Below are 21,064 nucleotides of genomic sequence, written 5' to 3'. Positions count from 1 at the left end.
AAATGTCTACAATTTTATACGGAACTGTTTAATTTTTAAAGAGTCTCCTGGGAAAGTTATTCATTCCACTCACTATGGTCTTGTAGTTGGAATGTTTGATTTTATTTCTAGTTGAACACTGCAGTCTGTTTCTTGTGGCATTTTTTAATACATAGGAACACGACTGTGTGAATTAGTCAATGTATATAGTTCATGTGGTTTAGAGTGTGAGCCCCAGTAAGTGTCAGGCATTTTTCTGGCATGGAACAGACAGCAGTATAGAACAGAACACAGCCTCTTCACTCAAGGAATCTACTTGGCTGGAGAGAAGTACAGCACAGTTTTAGGAACAGAGAGGAGGAAGCTCTGAGCTAATTTCAGTTGCCACCACTAACTTTGAGAGGCATAAATGTATGTACAAATACAAAAAACCAAAAATAGAGCCAGTTCATGAAATCAGTAATTTACATGGGAGGGAATGCTGCTCAGAAATTGTCAGGTGTTGGAGTCAAGGATACTTGGTTTTGAATCCCAGTTCCACATTTACCAACTGTGTGATCTGAGCACATCGCCCTATGTGCCTCAGCCTTCTCACCTGTGACTCAGAGAGAATATAGATCTACCTTCAGAGAGGTTTAAATTAGATAATACTGGCAAAGTGAAATGCTGAGGATTGCTTTATAAATTGAGCTTTATTATAATCATGAAAATGAGTCAAAAATGTGTAGATTGATCAGATCATCAATGCATTTTTCTTATGTTCAAATCAAGAGTTGATCCATTTAATAAAGAGCTACAGGTTTAGACCAGATGAGATTCACCATTGTTAAAAGAAAAATTTTCTAGCTGAGCACAGTGGCTTATGCCTGTAGTCCCATCAACTCAGGAGGCTGAGGTGGGAGGACCACCTAAGGCCAAGAGTTTGAGACCAGCTTGGGCAACATACCAAGACCCCATATTAAAAAAAAAAAAAAAAAAAAAAAAGCTAAGTATAGTGGCTCACACCTGTAATCCCAGCTACTTAGGAAGCTGAGGCAGGAGACTAGAGCCCAGAAGTTTGAGGCTGCAGTGACCTATGATCACACCACTGTACTCCACCCTGGTGACAGAGTAAGACCCTATCTCTTTACAAAAAATTTAGACAAATTAAATTTAACAGAGTTTAATTTAGCAAAAAAGGATTCATAAATTGGGCAGCCTCCTGAACCAAAATAGGTTCAGAGAGACTCTGGCACTGTCGTGTGATGGAAGAAAATGTATGGACAGAAAAAGGAAAGTGGCATACAGAAAACAGAAGTGATGAACAGAAATAGCTGGGTTGGTTACAGCTTGGCATTTGCATTATTTGAACATGGTTTGAACAGTTGGCCACCTTTAGTGGCCAAAACTCAGTGACTGGTAAAAGAGTAAAAGAGTAGGTAACAGCCCGTTTATACATCCAGTTAGGTAACAGTTCACTATGTACGGAGAAAACTTTAGGCCAGATTTAAAATATGTAAGGAGGCAGCTTTAGGCTGAACTTAATTGAACATCGTATTTCTCTAATTCTGTGGATCTTGACCTCAGCTACGCATTAAAATCACCTGGGGAGTTTTAAAAATACTGTTGCCCAAACCCCAACCCCAAATAGTGTGATACAATTGATCTGCAGTATGCTTTGGGTTTAGGATTTTTAATCAGGAATTAATGTGCAGCCAGGGTTGGGACCCACTGGTTTAACTGAATATGGAGGTTGAGCAGATCTATGCTTGGGTCACAGGCAACCAGAGCAGTTGCCGATGAGGACTTCCCCCTTATACACCCACATTTTGAGCTAGAAGTGGTCTTGGAAACACCACTGGGGAAGGGAGTCACCTCTACCAACTGGAGCTCAAAATTAACTTTATCTCCCATCCTGTTAACCCCATGAGGCATTTGTGACCCCTATCAGTACCAGGGCAGGCTCCTCAACCAGCAACTGTGGAATGCCTAGAAAGGTGGATTCCAGAGGCAGCTCCATCCTAGCACAGCCGAGAGACTGCCTCTCCCACTTCTCCCATCTTGGCTTTCTTATCTCTTCGTGTGTTAATGAAGATGACAGTGTCCTTCCTACATACCTAGCAGGGTAGTTGTTAGGTCCATGAGACTGTGTCAGCAAAGTACGTTGTAAACCATGATATATGAATGGAATTAAGTACCCAGTGGAGATTAGACATTATACTTTTTGAAACTGTAAAAACGGCTGTTTCATAAGTCATAGCTTTTGCTGTCCAGCGGTAACTTTTCTACCACCTTGTAGCAGAGCTGTGTTAATTCAGGCATAGAAAGTCTTGTATGCAGAATTACCTTGTATAGGGGGAATTGTTATATATAAAATAGAAATTCTGTATACAAGGTTTCACAAAAACAATACTGCAGTGTACTGTATTTTCTATCCTAATCAATGTCCTGTCATGACAAATCTAAAACATTCATCTAAAAACACCCATTTACCCAGAGGGCTCTGCCTAATGACTCCTTTGTTATGGAAAAACAATTACTGTATTTTTTTCATTATGCAAATATGGAGCACAAAAGTACACGAAATCTTAAAGAGAAAGATAAAAAGTAACCAGAATTCGAATTAAGGGTTTTAATTAGTCATGTCAATTTAGGGGTGGGAGGATGTTTTTAAGCAGAAAGATGCCTTCTGTATTGTGGTGACTTTAGAAAATGGCTTCTTGTGCTCTGATTTGCACTGCCTAGTGTGTGTGTACCTGATTGTGTGTTCTTACAGAGTTGTGTGTGTTGTGTTGTGAGCAGCTGGATGCCGGTGTGGTGCTTGTAGATGGGGATTGCAGGAGAAACGTGCAGGCTGACCTCTTCATCCCACACTGCCGAAAAAGGCAACTACCAACCTAACAAAATGTTAAAGGCACTTTCTCAAGAGACAGCCTAGAACATAGACTCCACGCAGAGCCATGTTACCCAGTTTAATCTTAGCTTAACTCTTACCAGCAGTATGGATTCAGGCAAGTAATTTGACCTCGCTGTGCCTTACTTTCCTGAAGATAGTAATGGTACCCACTTCATTGGATTGTTGTGAGGATTAAATGAGCTAGTATTGGTAGAATACTTAAAATAATAGCTGGAAGATAGTAAGCACTATATAAGTGCTAAATAAAATATACTTTCTAACTCAGTTTTATTTTATATCATCTGTAATTTAGTCCAAGATGCATCAGTATAAACAGACTATATGGGACTTTAAATTAATCTACATCTTTGTGGTGAGAAACGAACACTGAAATACCCAGTTTAAGAGTCCTCACTCCAGGAGTGGTTAGAGAAGAGTTTCAAATATTGCTATATAAATCTGTACCAGAAGGTACCAGGTAAATCAATTTACTTTTAAGAGGAAAAAAAGGAAATTATGACAATAACAAAAAAGCAATTTATAGAATAATATGCTTTGTACTATCAGTTACTTTAAAATACATTCATTCGTTCATTCATTGAGCGAACAGTTATAAAGAATCTACTCTGTGCAAAGGGCAGAGATTGGAGTGATGCTGCTTAATTAAGGAACATCAAGGATTGTTGGCAACCACCAAAGCTAGGACATGGGTATGGAACAGATTCTCTCTGAAAACTTCCAGAGGAAAGCAACCTTGTCAGCAGCTTAATTTCAGACCTTTAATCACCTGAACTGGGAGACAATACATTTCTGTTGTTTTAAGCCACCTAGTTTGTGGTAATTTGTTGTGTCAGCTATAAGAGGCTGTGATAGATCTGGAATGAATTCACTGCCTACTTGCCCTGTGACTACCGAGGACCTCTACTGTAAGCTGTTGGGGGCTGGCATGGACCAGACCCCAACCAGACCATCCAGACCTTGCACTATAAATCTTGCTCAAGGTGCTATACCCACTGATTGCAGGACCTTAAGGAAGCTGAAATAAGCAGCTCCCACCACAAATCTTACTCAAGGAAGTTAACCCTATCTCCCTCATGCGTACAAAGCCAGGAGAGTGACCAATCCCTAAGGTTAGCTTCATTATAATACTAAAAATCACACCCAGAGGTAGAGAGTTAACATGCTAATAAGACATGTGATATCTGAAGGAGCATGAAATCAAACTGTGCAGGTCTTAAAAGTTCTCCGCCTCTGCATGCCTAAACCTCACTCCTTTAAAACTGCCTTTCTATCACCTTCCGAGGAGGCCAGCCAAATAATCTCTGTCTTGTGCTACCTCCCTTATGCTTGAGCCTTGTCTGGGAAAACTCTTTTGATCTCATGTCAATTTATTTTTCTTCTTCTTTTTTCTTTAAGAGACAGGGTCTCACTATCCTGTCCAGGCTGGTTTCAAACTCCTGGCCTTGAGGGATCCTCCTGCCTCCGCCTCCCAAAGTGCTAGGACTACAAGCATGAGCCACCACCCTTGGCCTCAATTTTTATTGCATTGAGAGCCCAAGACCCCGATGGTAGGTAACAAAACTAATACACATCTCTTTAACTCTTTGCTCTCAGTCCTTTTTCTGGTTTCCTCTTGCTAGGCATACTCCTAGTGCAATACAAAGTTTCCATCCTTTGTTAATACTCTCTCCTTATGCTGTCTTCATGCCACATCTTGGCAAACAGCCTTACTTTCCACCCTAGTCATCTGGGAAAGAAGTATGGGAGTTGGCCTGGACACTTTCCTCTATTCCAAACTCCACATTCAGTTAGTCACCAAGTCCCATGGCCACAGCACTTATAATTATATTTCAAGAGAAATAGGAGAGTAACACCTGCATATGATTTAAAAAAAATACAGTATGAATAGAGACAGACAAATGGAACAGACTAGACATTTCCAAATAGACCCAAGTATTTATGTGTTAAAGAAAAAAATAAATGGAGGCTACAGTTTAAATATACCCCAAGGCTAACCATCTTTAACTATATAACCAAAAGTTCATCTCGATTTTCCTGAAATGCTAATTTCTAAACATAAACAAAACACAAAACATAGCTTCATGTCCTTGCCAGTATAATTCAGTGAAATTAAGCCAATCAGCTATAGATAAGTTAGCTTGAACAGCACTATTTGTCCTAAAAAGAATGTTAATGTATAATAGCCAATCATGAAAACGGTGAAAATAATTTCTCCTTTATGCTTTGAACACTGTGCTATAACTGCTGTAAGGTGAGCTTCTTACCATTATTACCTTCTTACATTTATTCAAATTCTCCTGGTTGGAAAACTGTTCTTTTGTAAGTATGATACATTCTTTAAAAATTTCTAACTTGATCTGATTTGTTTTTTGACATATAAAAATTAGTAAATAACAAAGATATTAAAGAAAATAATAACTTTTAAAAATGGTGTAGTGATAACTACAACAGACATTTCAAAAAGATAAATTTGGATCCCTATCTCACAGCATATACCAGAATAAGTTTCAAGTGGATCTGCAATCTAAATGTAAAAAAAAAAATGTAAAGCAAAAAAGTACCTGAAGAAAGCATGAATAAATTTTTATAACTGGGTTTGGAGATAATTATTTTCAAAGCTATAAAATGAGATCCCAAAGTAATAATAGAAAATCTTGATAAATTTGACTACATGAAAATAAAGGTTTTTTTTTTTTTTGGCAAGGCATACATCATAAACAAAGTCAAAAGACAAAAATAAATACTAGTAAAAATACTTGTAACTTATATTGCAAAGGACTAATCTCTTCAATATATAGTGACTAAAAATCAAAAGAATAAAATTTAAAAACCTGATGGAAAAATTGACACAATCATAAACAGTTCACAGAAAGAGATATATAAATGGCCCTTAACCACATAAAAAGAGGTTCAACTTTACTGATAATAAGAAAAATGTAAATTAAAAGTACGTAGAGATATCATTTATTATTTATTACACTGGCAATAATTCAAGCACTTGAGAACACACTTTGTTGGTGAGGCTGGGGGAACCAAGCACTGTCATACAATGCTAGTGGAAATGCAGAATGATACAATCCCTGATGGAGGAAACTGGGAAATATCTAACAGTTATGATTATGGTTATTTACCTTTCCACCCAGAAAATGCACTTCTGGGAAACTACCTTGAAGGTACATGTCCACAAATATGAAAGAACATGCATACAAAATTTTTCATCATAATATCATTTATATTGTGAAGTACTGGAAGCAATCCAAGCTGCCACTAATAAATTAAACTGTGGCACAGCTACATGATGGAGTACTATGCAGACACAATAACAATAACAACAAGTTTTTTGTTGTTGGTGGTTTGTTTTTTGTTTTTTGAAATGGAGTTTCACTCTGTTGCCCAGGCTGGAGTGCAGTGGTGCAATCTCGGCTCACTTCAACCTCTGCCTCCTGGGTTCAAGCCATTCTCCTGCCTCAGCTTCCCCAGTAGCTGGGATTACAGGCACATGCCACCACATCCAGCTAATTTTTGTATTTTTAGTAGAGACGGGATATCACCATGTTGGCCAGGCTGGTCTTGAACTCCTGACCTCAAGTAATCCACCTGCCTTGGCCTCCCAAAGTGCTGGGATTACAGGCATGAGCCACTTCACCTGACCAACAACAAGATTTTTATAAACTAATATGCAGTGACTTCTGGGAGATGTTATTAAGTGAAAAATAAAAAGAGAACATATATAGGACACTACCGTGTGGAAAATAAGGAGAAATGTGTGTGGGTGTGTGTGTGTGTGCTTATTTTTGCAAAACAAACAAACAAAAGAAACAAAAAGGATAAAACAGAGACTAATGAAAATATCTACTTATGGAGGAGGGTGGGAACAGAATGGAAGCAAAGGAGGGGAGTGGCACTTCTTTAAATATACCTTTTTATATTGTTCTGACTGTCAAACCAAGTAAAAGTGATTCATCTAATTAAAAGATTTTAAAAAGCAAACCCTAAAGGAGAATATAAAAGAAAACAAATGAATGTCTATATCAAATTATTATCGAGATTTCTTTGCAAGACCCCTTTATCCTTAGAACACAACTTACTAAGAATATACAGTCAGAGTACTGTTTTCAAAGTTACTTGAGAGCTGGACATGGTGGCTCATGCCTGTAGTCCCGGCTACTCAGGAGGCTGAGAAGGGAGGATTACTTGAGGCCAGAAATTTGAGACCAGCCTGGGCAACATAATGAGATTCCATTTTTAATATCTGAGAAGTAAAAATAAACCCAAAGGTTACTTGAATTACTCTTTTCCATACCAAACACAATACCTGATGACCCATGCTTAGTGTCTTTAGATTCTAAAGAAAAAAAGGGACCACAAGAAATCTAAACTTTACTTCATAGATGTATAATTTATAGTTATATTGGTATTGGAATTCTAAAGCTATTTTATGTACATTGTAGAATTTTAAAATATGCTAATTCAATAAGGAATCAAGATTTTCCATTTTCAATGTGGCCATGTAGAAGAATGTTCTTGGTTTTAGAAGGTGCCTATGAAGTTTTTTTAGTGGTTTCACGATGTCTACAACTTTCAGATGGTTCAGAAAGAAATTATGTGAGAAAGAGGATAAAATATGAACAATTGATGAATCTGGTTGAAAGATAAACGGTGATCATTGTATTATTCCTTCAGTTTTTCAAAGTACAAAATTTTCAGGAGAAACATTTTAGAATAAAGTAATATATTTACTTTTTTGGAATTTTTAAAAACGTATGTTTTTCTATTTAACTCTAATCTGAAACACATCATTTATATCAGCAAAATGAGCTAGATTATGCTTCAGTAAGCAGCAGTATCAAAATAGCAAGGGCTTAGAAAATCAGAGGTTTATTTCTTACTTATGTGATATGCCCATTAGAGTCAATATAGAAAGTCTGTTAATCATACTACAATTGTAGGGTCATCTCTAACATTGCCATTCTCCATGCAAGATGCAAAAACCAGCCATGGGGAGTCTCTCACAATTAAAATGCTTGACTGGAAATGACATGTACAGCTCATTAATCACATGACCCAACTCACCCCTAGGGGGAGTCAATGATTTGGAAATATCAGATGATTAGTGTTAATGACTATCACTCCATTCATTTGTTGTGTGTTATGCCACGGTAAACACTGATAGATGCAGTAAATTAATACAGGGTATGTAGTGGTCAAAAGCAGATTCTGCAGCCAGATTATCATAGTTATAACTCAGCCACTTGCTTGCGAACCTTTGGCACGTTATTTAACCTCTTTGTGCCTCGATTTCTTCCTGTGTAAAAATTGGGTCTAATAGTCGTAACTGGGAAAAAAAATTTGGTGAGTTAATATACCAAAAGCATTTAACAATGGCTGTCATTTACTATCAGCAGCATCATTATTATTCTAAAGTATGAAACTCATACTTGATGCAGTAAGGAAATTTCTCAATGTTTTTCCCACAAATCAAGCAGTACAAAGATTTACAGTGAAAAGGAAGTTTCTCTCTCACATCTGAGCCTCATCATCCAGTTTTCCTCCCTAGATACGACTGCGACCAGCTGTGGCATTTATGAACCCATTGCCTTTCTGTGCCAAACGCACCCTTCCTTTCTCTGCTTGAGATACTGAAACATCTTTCCTTTCCCAGCTGACACAGTGTTAAGTTTGCTAGAAGGCCTGGAGGGACTCTGGAAGAAAAAAGGGGATTCTCTTCCTTCCTGATTCTCGTAGACCTTCTGCTCTAGCTCCTGTGGTGCTGGGCTGGTATGTGAGCGACGCAGTGATGGAGCTCACACCAACAGGTTTGGTGGGTGCCCCAGCTGGTTTCCCTGTGACCAGTTCCTCAACGGTCCTGCAGCAGCATCCTGGAAGCTTTCCGGTGTGTCCCCACAGTGGCCCAACCAGTTTCCCACAAGTTCAACGCACTCCCCATGGGCAGTTTCCCCATGAATTTTGTCAGCACCCCTCAGCCATGGATTTCTTGCTTGCCAGCCTCAGCCTGATGGTTCCCCCGTGGGGGAATTTGCACCTCGCTAGCCCTGGCTTATTACTCCCAACCTGTCAACTGGGGATCAGCTCTGACCTGGAGCAGTCCAGCAAAATGCACATCCAGAGGGCTGCACCCTCTCCCAGGAAGTCTGGATCCAACCTTGAGGGACACCCCTTCCAAGCTCATTTCTTCCTTGGGTACTCTTCGTCAGCCCTAGGGTATTGTTCAGAGTTCTCTTAGTGTTCCTTTTTAGTAAATTCCCTGTACATAATCATTCTTCATATGAAACCTTCTGTATTCAAATTTTTTGTGGTTTCTGTCCCTGAATGGATCCTGACTAATGCAGCAGCTTCCTATCGTGGTCTTCCAGAGATTTTTTTATGCCTACGCAAGTGTATGTGTGTATACACACGCTTTTATTATGTAATGGGAACGCTTTATACACAGTCTTTTCTTTTTTATTTTTTTGAAAACGGGGTCTCTTTCTCTCACTGCAACCTCGAACTCCTGGGCTCAAGCTCTCCTTTTGCCTCAGTCTTCTGAGTAGCTGGGACTACAGGTGTGTGCCACCATGGTCAGCTAATTTTTAAATCCTTTGTAGAGTCAGGGGCTGGTTACGTTGCCCAGGCTGGTCTCGAACTTTTGGACTCAAGTGATCGTCCCACTTCCGTCTCCCAAAGTCCTAGGGTTACAGGTGTCAGCCACTGTGCCCAGTCACATGTTTGTTTGTTTGTTTGTTTTTAAACTTAGCTATCATTGCATATCAGCAAAAATACATTTATCTTATTTTTAACAATCGTATAGTAGTTCATTGCATAAACAATTCCATAATCTATTTCACCAGTTTTCTATGGATGGGGAGATAGATTTCCAGTCCTTTCTTTCCACAGTAGAATTCTTATTTGATAGGTTTGTATGCCCATGTGCAACCATATCTTATCTGAAAAATTCTTCCTGTAAAAGATTCTACTCTTAAATTATCTCCACGTTCAATGCCACCACCATATTATAGGTGTTCCTCATTTATAAAAGATGGATGTGTAGTATTTTTTATTGATTAGAATTAAGAAAGCATTTTTATACATTTTAATTGTTTAAAGAACATATAAAATCAATGAAAAATATATCCCAAGGAAGTGCTTCAAGACAGGCATGCCCATGCGTATATTCACACAGAGAAACTTAACTCTGTGTGATCCTAGAACACAAATCTCTTCTTGAGAATCCTTTACATGCTTTTTAAAGTTATACACATTTAAAGTTAATAATACTTGTGCCAAATTGGCCTATGCCTCCATTCAAGTTACTATAACAAAATATTTTTTTGAATATTTAAAAAAAATAGTTTTCTTTTCAAATTGTAACTTGTGGTAAAACATAGAAAAATGTACTAAACAAGCTCGTATAAAACAGTAAAATGTTCAAATAAGCCCAGGGAAAAAGCACAATGCTGGAAAGAATGCTGTACAAGGGGAGAGGAGAAAAGATTTCATACAAAACTACCTATTACAATACAGAAAAAAGTATAAAATGTTCCTACTTTGGAACTTAAGTACAAAATGATACTGGCATTGGATCACTTCACTATCTAAGCCTGAGGAGCTCTCAGAGGGTGGGGAGAGATGCTAGAAAGAAAAGGAATAGCAGTTTTAAAATCTCAAGTTGATCAGTCCAAATTCCACCCGTTTTTTTTTAGCTGAAAATATCATCCCCCTCTGTAACCTCTACCCATATGGCAAAGTTCATCCAGACCTCAAAATATTCCATTAGGTAGTCCACAAACACCCTACTCATAGGGGCTGGGATCTCTGTGTGCTGGAATTTGGAAAATGGAAATAAATCTACAGGCTAAATGGTGAACACATTCAGTCTTTAAAAAAGAAAAAAAAAAAGCATATCCCTGTGAAATTTTATACATATATATATGTATATATATATGTATACATATGAAATTCTCTGTAGTTAGAAACATATTTAAACTAGCCACAGACCAAACTAGACCTGCATTCATCCAACGCTGGAATTTTATGCTAAATACTAAGGTCCTTCTTCTTGGTCAGAAGCAGGCAACAGTAAAAGTGGTGCTTTGTTGTGCCACTGAAACCGCTCCCTGGGTGGGTCTTCCCCATATCATGTGTTGGTAGCACATGCAAACCCCTGCTTTTAAGGAAAGGACTGCTTGGAACTTTGGGACCTGTCCAGGCCTCATGTGCTGTGCCTCGGGATAGGATGAAGCTACAGATGATAAAACAGCTAGGTATAAAAGCAGGTGGATTTTGTATAGGGACATATAAATAGGAAAGGTCCTGGAGGAGGGGACTTATGCCTGTGCCCCAAAATCCAGTTTACAGTCACATTCCTGACTATACATCATGAAAATTGTGTGTGTATGTGGGTGTGTGTGTATGTCCATGTATATGCTGGTGGTTTTTTTTTGTTTGTTTGTTTGTTTGTTTGTTTTTTTGAGACGGAGTCTGGCTCTGTCACCCAGGCTGGAGTGCAGTGGCGCGATCTCGGCTCACTGCAAGCTCCGCCTCCCGGGTTTACGCCATTCTCCTGTCTCAGCCTCCCGAGTAGCTGGGACTACAGGCGCCCGCCACCTCGCCCGGCTAGTTTTTTTTTGTATTTTTTAGTAGAGACGGGGTTTCACCGTGTTAGCCAGGATGGTCTCGATCTCCTGACCTCGTGATCCGCCCGTCTCGGCCTCCCAAAGTGCTGGGATTACAGGCTTGAGCCACCGCGCCCGGCCTATGCTGGTGGTTTTTATCCCTACCTTTTGCCCATGCCCTTTCCTACTTCTTAGTAAGGCCTAACAACAAGAATTTATATGAAACCAAGATTCTTTCCAAGCTTTTCTCAGTCCCATAATTAGGGACTGAGTGAGGCTGGAGCCCTTTGAAAACAAGATGGCAGAACCGAAGAAGTGAAAAGCAGTCTCTCTCCTCAGATTAGGGATGTCCCTCACCCCTTTCACAGCACCAAAGTTTCTTTGCAAAAATAGTATCTGAGATACAAAAGGAAAGGCAGATGTGCTTGTGAATGCATCTCACCAGGGCCTGGTCCAGGATCAAGGGTGCTACAAGAACAGAGGGCTGGGAGCAGCTGTTTCCAAGGCCTCTGGCTGTAGACAACAAAGAGCTGGTCCCCCACATGGTCAAGGTCTGCTAACTGAGACAGTCTTCACAAGAGTTTTCGGTGGAGGATCTCCCAGACCATCCGCTTCCGGAAGTATGGCATGTGTTGCTGTGTGAAGTTGATTGGTCTGTCTTTGGTAATACAGTTAGCATATTTGCAGGCAAACATCCCATAGTCACTTCCATTCATCTGCTGTGGAATTTCCTGGCTTTTCTTGCTGAAGAGCTGCCAGCCATTGGTGTCAAACTCTGTCTTTTTCTTGTCAATGTTTTCTTGCTTTAGGTATTGCAAGAGAATTCTGCAGGCTTCATTGTTTATCCCACCCATAGAGTCGTAATAGGTAATATTCTTCTTTCTAAAGTCCACAACAGCTAGACACCAGTGCACTCCCAGGTGAATGGGCACCAAAAGAATGTCAACAGAAAATACATCTACTTTCTTTGTCCAACGTTTCACTGCCTGATAACCAGCCGTTTTTAATTTAGTGAAGAAAAACATATTAAATGCATGCACACTTGGCAAGCCCTTCTCTTTACTTCGCTCCATCAGCATATTCATGTAGAAATTGATGATCTCATCATTGAGCCAATTCAGATGGTTTAGAGTTTGAATATCTTTGCGTGTAATGGTCAGGCGAAATGCTTCACTGAGAACTTCATCCTTATTCCCATTACGAAATACATTCTTTATTTCTTTCTCCATTTCCTGGTTTTGAAGCTGTAAGGCCAGTGCTTTCTGTTTTTCAATGTGGCGCAATCTTTCTCGTGCTCGAGAATCATAAACACTAGTTAATTCTTTGATCCACAGCTCTGCCTGGAAGAAAGTAGAACTGGGAGTTGGAGTCTGGGAATCTTTCACTTTCAGTAAAATCACAGAGTCTGATCCTTCAGATTGTGTATTTGAAGCTGCTAAGTTATCTGGCTGATGTGGAACAGAGTGGTGATGAGGGGGTTGATGAAGAGTATCAGGACCTTTGGATCCAAATGCAACAACATCTGGGGTATAAGAAGAGAGGGAATATATACTGTGGGACAGCTGTTCCTGGTTAGTTAAAATGCTGGCAGATCCAGATGATGAAGTATCAGAGCCAATGATCTGAGATGCACAAGAGTTTCCATTTTTAAATAGTGAGTCTTTCAAAGTATTTTTACTGGAACTAAAACATTGAGACAGGTGTAAAGGAAAATGTGTGGTAGGTTTGGCTATAGAAAACTGTTTCCCTGTGACCATCTGTAGCAGCTGTCTGTAAATCTCTCTTTCTTCCTCTTGAACTGTCTCTTCTGCTGTACTAACATGTCGCCTCTGAGTTTTCTTGGGGCTCAAAAGGCTTCGACGACATGAACCACTCCAAGACGGACTTGGAACAGGTTTAATAGGGAAAGATTTTTCATATGCAGATACATGGCAGTGATGGTTTGACTTTCCCGCAAAAATGTTTGATAATCCACTTGAGGTCTTTCGGGTTTCGAGGTAAAGACTTCGGCTGTTTCTTGATTTCTGTAAAGATGAGCTTGATGATGGAGTAGAATTTCTCCATTGGCCATTTGCACTCTGGCCAAAGGTTCTTAAGTCGCCTGAGCCAAGAAAACTGTCTGAGGAAGGATTATCTGAATAATAGCTTGGATTATAAGCTGCACTTCTTGTGGAACATGTAAAAGATCGGTCCAAATGTCCTTGCCTGGAAGATAAAATCCATTTCAAGTCTTTTCACATCACTGACTTTAGCAAAGATACAAAGTCCGAACCGGAACCGGCTGCCATGCGAAGGGGTTTCCCGCCCGGCGCGGAACGCCACAAAATGTTTTAAACCCAGTAATTTACAAAGAACAGAAATTTATTTCTCACAGTTCTAGAATCTGGGAAGTCCACAATCAAGACATCAGCATATTCAGTATCTGGTGAGAGCTGTTCTCTGCTCCATGGATGGCACCTTCTATGTGTCCTCATGTGGCAGGAGGGCAAGGCAGCTCCCTTCAACCTCTTTTATAAGGGCATTAATTCAATTCATGAGGCAGAGCCCTCATGACTTAATCACCCTCTAAAGGCCCCACCTCTTCATATTATTGCACTGTGAGTTAGGTTTCAACATATGAATTTAGGGGGAATACCAACACTCAGATCACAGTAGCCTCTAATGTAACAACATGAAAATGAACAAAAATATTTTAGTACATTCTGAATTACTCCAAGATGTAACTTGGTTCAGCATTTCATCCTTGCGGTAGTCACTTGGCTGTATCAGGTGCTATTCTCTCATATCGCTACTTCTTTTATTAGTGTATCCATCTTCTGATCACTAAAACATCTTTCACTTTTCCTATAGAATGTTTCCATTGAGTAAAATTTACACTTATAGGTACATGGTTTTGATAAATGTATACAGTTGTGTAACTACCACCAGAAAGATACTGTAGAAAGTATTTCCATGACCCCAGCAAATTCTATGTGCCCCTTTGTCATCAACCGCTTCCCCTACCCCAACTCCTCGTAACTACTGATCTGATTTCTGCTCCAACAGCTTTGTCTTTTTCAGAATGTCATATGAATGAAGTGACTTAGTATGTAGTCTGACTTATTTCACTTAGCATAAAGCTTTTGAGATTTATCCATGTTGTAGTATCAGCAGTTCTTTCGTTTTTATTGATAAGTATTCCATTTATGAATGTACAATTTATTTAAGTATTTGCCAGTCAATGCTTCCAGTTTTTGGTGAGTATGAATAAAGCTACTCTAAATAGTCCTCTATAGGTCTTTATGTGAACACATTTTCATTTTTCATTAATAAAAATCTAGGAGTGGAACTGCTGAATCGTATGGTATGTGCATGTCTAAGTTTGTAAAATAAATAAATAAATAAATAAAACAAAAACAAACAAACAAAAAACAAAAACAAAACTGCCAAACTGCCTTCCAAAGTGTCTGTACCATTTTGCATTCCCACCAGTAATGAATGAGAATTTCTGTTGCTCCCCCTTCACATCAGCGTTTGGCCTTTATCTCTGATGGAATGACTGTAGTTGTCTCTGGACTGATCTCTTAGTCCTATACCTTCCAAACTCTAATCTGTCTTTCAAACAGAAACCAGAACGAGTCTCTAAAAATGCCCTCAACTCCTTAGTGTCTCTGACATCCTCAGGATAAAGTCCAAATTACTCAGCATGACATAGAGAAGATCCTTCAAGCTCTGAGCTCCATCCTCCCCCACCCTCCCAATCATATCTCTTGCATCCCACGAGCAGCTGGACACAGCTAAGCTTAATTGGCTCCAAGTTACAGCGGGTGCCACTCTTTTCTAACACAGTGAACCTGTGCTGGCAAGTGCAGTAGTTTGGACAGAGCATTTATTTTCTTCTTTGTATTCCCAAGATGAAATTACCCTCTGAATTCTGGAAAACATTGTCATTCATGTAACTGAGTGTCTGCTAGGTTCTTCTGTTGCAACTACTTTTTACGAAAATTTCAGGAAAGTGGAAAAACTAGTACAATGAACATTCAGATTTAAGTTCAATAATTGTTAATATTTTGTCACATTTGCTTCATTTATCTATCTACCATTCTTCTCCTCCTCTTCCTCCTCCTTCTCTTTATTCTTTTGCTAAACCATTTCAGGGAAGGTGTATGTGTCTCCTAAAATTTAGAGCAACTCCTTCATAACACCATCATTACATCCAAGTTAATAACAACCTTCTAATATTGTCTAATACTGTCTACATTCATACATTCATATTTTTCCAATCATCCCCAAAATGTGTCTTACCATGTTTTTTCTAAACCAATATCCAATCAAGCTTCACACTGCATTTATCTACCAGTGAATATCTAGCTTTTTTAGTTTATTTTTATTTATTTATTATTTGTGTGTGACAGGATCTCACTCTGTCACCCTGGTTGAAATACAGTGGCACAATCACGGCTCACTGCAGCCTCATCCTCCCAGGCTCAAGCTATCCTCTCACCTCAGCCTCCCAAATAGTTGGGACTACAGATATGTGCCACCATGACTGGCTAATTTTTAAAAAAATTTATGCAGAGACGAGGTCTCGCTATGTTGTTCAGACTGGTCTCTAACTCCTGGACTCAAGTGATCCTCCTGCCTCGGTCTCCCAAAGTGTTGCGATTACAGGAATGAGCCACCACACCTGGCAACATTTAGCTTTGATTGAGGCTCAGTTTACCCAGATACTTGCATCTTAACCGTGAAGACTCCGTTTTGTCCCCCAGACTTCCAAGAAATCTCACTTGAACTCCAACTCCATTCAAGGTTCCTGTGTCTTTCAAAAAGCCTATGGTTAAATCTATTGGATATTCAACACTTTGTATTACAAATTTGTTGTTCAACTTTTTTATTTCCTCAACTAGACTCTGAGCATTTTGAGGGAATGAGTGTTCTTTGCATCAGTCATCATGTGTCTTCATGTAAATGTTCAATACACGTTTTAAAAATAAATGACTGAACACAGTTTCTTGCTCCCCTACTATGAAGAGCTTCAATAAATAAATCAATTCTAGGAGGCAGGGAGCCAGTCAGAAGGGAGTAAAGGGAGGATTCAACAATGGTCTGAGAGGACATTTCAAATACAGGAAGCTGCTTTGGAGAACTTTGAATAGAAATAGGAATACTCTTCTCCCTGTCTCAGTAGGGAAAAAGCTTAATGTTTATCATTAATTAGAGATAAACCTGGAATCTATTGGCACTATGAACATTTTGGCCAGATAATTCTAGAGAAAGGATTATAAATACAAAATTCAGGAAAACTGCATCAAAACAGCACACTTCTGTTTACACAGCTGCCCTGCCGTTGCTTTTCTAATGTGTTTTTAAGCAAACATTCACTCCCAGTGGGTCCCTAAATTGGACCCAGACCAGTGCTTTATGCCCATGCTCCATGGAAGAAATCACAGTTTATCTACTTTAAACTCTGAAGGTGAGATTTCTCCCTGAATATTAGCCTTTTCTGCTGTTAAAAAGTCATATTCATGGACAATTTCTCTTTTGGATAAACTTTTTTTTCAGATATTTCCTTCTTCCCCACTTCCCATCACCTGTGGGGCTAATTCCAGGATCTTATATTAACTGATTTCAAAGTGAAGTGACTCAGAGACTGCATACCACGACTATTTTAGGTGGAGTCTTTCCTCCTGAGTCACCCTGTCCCCTGGTAGCAGGCATCCTGCGGATTTCCTCAACTCTGCTGTGGAGAACAGGAAGCCAAGGCCAGAAGCAGCCAAAAAGCAAGGCATCCCAGTGGCTCCTCCCAGTTACTGGAGGACCAGCAAGAAAACCCTGATTTAGTAAGAATTCTTTGGCAAAAAAATTAAGAGTTTACCGGAGGCAAATGGCTTTAAGAATGTTATTTATGAGCAAACATAGTTTTTTTTTTTCCAGTGGCAGGTTTAAAGTGTTTTCTTAGAAAGGAAATTAAGTAAAATGCTGAGTTATCTGAGGAGACTTCATTAGCTATTTTCACTAATAGGGTAACCAAAGACAAATAAATTACTCAACTCCCTTTTCAACAATTTTATCAAGTTTTCCAGCCAGGAATATCCTCTTCATTCACTTCTGTCATTCTTCCGGAACCATCTTCCAAATAACAATTGGTCATGTACTTTCTCACCAAGCCTTCGTAACTACCTGTGACATGATACCATCAGTAGAGACATCATTTGGGGCTGGACAAAGACTAGGGAATACTAGCCATGCATGTTGTTCTTCTCTGACCCCATCCCCACAGCAGACATCATTCATCTATCTAGCTAATCTGTATATCTCTCCCACTGTAACCAGTGTGCTTTCAAAATAGCACTGTAGGAAGCTACTACCAAGGAATCAGAACCTCCAAATTTGAAACCAATTTACAATGAAGAAGAGAGGGGTAATGCACAGCAATGTTATCAGGCAAGGGTGAACATGGTGGAATAGTATAAAGAACGTGAAAGTCACACTTAACTGCTAGTTTCTGAGCAAGTTTCTAAATTTCTTTTGTAGAAAAATCCATGTTCTACCCAAAAGACACGTGTATGCTCATCACAGCACTATTCACAATAGCAAAGACATAGAGTCAACCTAGGTGCCCATCAATGGTAGATAGGATAAAGAACGTGTGGTAGACATACACCGTGGAATACTAGGCAGCCATAAAAAGGAACGAAATCATGTTCTTTGTGACAACGTGGATGCAGCTGGAGGCCATTATTCTGAGTGAATTAATGCAGGAACAGAAAACCAAATACCTCATGTTCTCACTTATAAGTGGAAACTAAGTATTAGGCACTCATGGACAAAAAGATAGCAATAATAGACACTGGAGACCACCAGAGTGAAGTAGAAGGAAAGGAAGGACTTTAAAACTACCGACTGAGTACTATACTCACTAGCTGGGTGATGGGACCATTTATGCCAAATGATCCAAAACTTCAGCATCATGCAACATGCCCATGTAACAAACTTGTACATGTACCTTCTGTATCTAAAATAAAAGTGGAAATTATTTTTTAAATATCAATAAAGTAAAAAGGACAGTTTTTTTTTCTTACATCCATTTTTTATACATGCAAAATGGGGTTAATAATGCCTTTAGTGTTATTGTAAGAATTCATTTTTTGGCTTTTTGTTTCTAATGCATGTGAAAACTTCTAGCACAGTGCCTCCACATAGAAGATATTCAATAGACGTCAATTTATCATAGTTAATTGAAAGGAGACCCTGACTGAGAGTGACAGTTCGCTTCACTGACACTGAAGATTCCTGGGAGCCACAGCATTTTTACAAGGCAGAAAATGCTCAATGATTCTGCTCACCACAAACGTTAACAAAACGTAATCTTAGTCACTGCTCTCCAAAGAGCAAAATATTGGCAATAAAAAGTTTTTTTAAAATCAAATCACAATTAAGTTAACCATCCTTAGAACCTTGCAAGAATGTCTGGTAGAACACAGTTACTTCTGGGTTTCCTGGTAGCCAATGACCCCCTTCAGCGATTATTCTGCCCCCACCCCTTCTTAATTCTTGTTTTGGTGCCTGTTAGAACCTCTACGAGACAAGGTTTCACATCGAGGAAAACTAAGAGCCAAATCACTTTCTTTTTTTTTTTTTTTTTTAAACTCTTGTTAAAAATTATTGGGAAGGGAAGTGGTGACTGCTGGTTTAAGAAACTTTAAATTTCAATGCTAGATGATATTTCCATCTCCCATCTGCAGTTCAGTCCCCCTCAAGATTACTTTCTTTCATTCCTTGAAGAGTCTAGCGCCTGGCTTTCTAAGTGTAGTCATTCTCTCCCAAATTGACATTGTCTAATTTTTTATTTTAGTATTCATTATAAATGATCATTCCAAATACACTGCCCTTTCTGTTCCTTTTCGTCTGTCATCTTGTCCTCCACCTCCCTATGCTACTCACTCCTAGGGTCACACCTTGTGTCAGTCTGCTAGGACTGACATAACAAAACACCACAGACTGGGTGACTTGAACATAAGACATTTATTTTCTCATAGTTCGGGAGGCCAGAAGTCCAAGGTCAAAGCAGATTTGTAAATTATGTGCCAAATCTTTGTTGGCAGATTGGTTTCTCCTGGGGCCTTTCTCTCTTTGGCTTGCATATAGCGCCTTCTCACTGTGTCCTCACAAGGTCTTTCCTCTTTGCACCCCTGGAATCTCTTTGTGTGTCCAAATTCCCTCCTTCATAAGGGCATCAATCTGACTGGATTAACCCCACCATGCTGGCCTCATTTTAACTTCACCACCTCTTTAAATGCGCTATCCAAATACAGTCACATTTGAGATTATGGGGAGTTAGAGCTTCAACATATGCATTTAGGAGAGACATGATCAGCCCATAACACACTTCCAAACTTTTTCTTCACCTATTCCTGAAACATCTCTAAAATCTCAAATTCCAGCATCACACTTCTCAATCACTACCTCCTCTCTTTCTAGCTCGCTCTGTTACCTAAAACCAATAATTTTTCAACCACACTGGGACACACAATTTACAAATCCAGTGCCTCTTTTACTATTATTTCTCACACTCCCTCACATCCTTACTTCCCTCCTTATTCAGCTGAAGTTCCACAGTCCATCATTGTAACCATTCACTTGCATATATTCTTGAATCCTTTGCCCATCCCTCTCTTCAAGGTATCTGCCTGGCAAAGTCCCAATCCAGGTTGACTCCAGCTTTCTTCCCACTTGCTGGCTATACCTCTGCCACTGAACCTTACTAGGAAAAACACCCAAGTCTCCTGTCTAGTCTCACTATCCATTCACGGTCACAGACTCAAGTGTCCCTCAGCACCTGCCACATTTCTCTAGTCTGTTCACTCTCCCACTTTCCAAGCCAACTGTTTGAACCTCTCTTCTTTTAAACCTTTAACCTTCTCTCCCCATCCTCATTCTCAGCTGATAAAATTCTCTCCTGTTTCACTGAGAAAACAGAAGTATAATAATGAGAAGTTTCTGCTTACCACCTCCAAGCCCATTGCTATGTCCTCCTTCTGTTGCTGACACTGACCTGCCCTGCTGCCATCTAAGGTCAGCTCCTCCGTCTATGCACACACTCCCACCCTTTCTCACCTACTCAAGGAGCCTGTGCCAGCAATTCTCTCCTTTATCTCCTTTACGGTAAATACCTACCTCCCCTCCCTCATCCCCCCTCCTATAACAGTATACAAATATGCTACAATTTTTTCCATTAATTTTTCCCCTTGGCTTCTACTTTTCCTCTAGCTGCTGCCCAATTTCTCTGCTCTCCTCTACAGCAAAGCTCTGCAGAAGAGTTACCTCTTCTATTTCCAATTTCTTTCCTCCCATTCTCTCATGAACCCACTCCAGTTGGACTCTCATCTCATCTCTAACTCACCAAGAAAGCTCCTGTTATCAAGGCCAGCAGTGACCTCCACATTGCTCAACCCAGTAGCCGATTCTCCGTTCTTTCATATGATGTGCGCTTTGGCAGCATTTAACTTAGTTGATCATGCCTTCTTCTTAGGAAGTCAACTTTGAGAATAAGTTCCTGATCTTCATTTCTGACTCACTGGCCATTTCTCAGTATCCT

The 21,064-nt window shown here is 39.5% G+C and overlaps 1 protein-coding gene across 1 annotated transcript; it reads right to left on the bottom strand.

Annotated features, from left to right (window-relative positions):
• Nucleotides 1–11,634: 11,634 nt before the first annotated feature.
• Nucleotides 11,635–20,820, bottom strand: LOC105470165 (sentrin-specific protease 1-like). Its single transcript, XM_071089878.1, has 4 exons — nt 20,726–20,820; nt 17,125–17,206; nt 15,567–15,609; nt 11,635–13,717 (listed from the first exon to the last, which is right to left on the bottom strand). Exons 1-4 carry the CDS (start codon nt 20,818–20,820, stop codon nt 12,060–12,062), a joined length of 1,878 nt encoding a protein of 625 aa, XP_070945979.1. The 3' UTR covers nt 11,635–12,059.
• Nucleotides 20,821–21,064: the final 244 nt, after the last annotated feature.

This window comes from Macaca nemestrina, chromosome 2, assembly GCF_043159975.1.
Source record: "Macaca nemestrina isolate mMacNem1 chromosome 2, mMacNem.hap1, whole genome shotgun sequence".
In the NCBI taxonomy this organism is placed as follows: Eukaryota; Metazoa; Chordata; class Mammalia; order Primates; family Cercopithecidae; genus Macaca; species Macaca nemestrina.
The sequence above is the reverse complement of the archived record's forward strand: the minus strand, read 5'-3'. Positions and strand labels throughout refer to the sequence as shown.

Bases quoted from the DNA above. Each gene is read 5' to 3' on its own strand.
- LOC105470165 (XM_071089878.1), bottom strand. From the start codon at position 20,820: ATGGGAGGAAAGAAATTGGAAATAGAAGAGGTAACTCTTCTGCAGAGC. The intron at 17,207-20,725 runs GTAGAAGCCAAG...TGTTCTCCACAG, and splicing joins GGGCAGCAGCTAGAGGAAAA to CAGAGTTGAGGAAATCCGCA. The intron at 15,610-17,124 runs GTATGCAGTCTC...GAAATGGTTTAG, and splicing joins CTCCACCTAAAATAGTCGTG to CAAAAGAATAAAGAGAAGGA.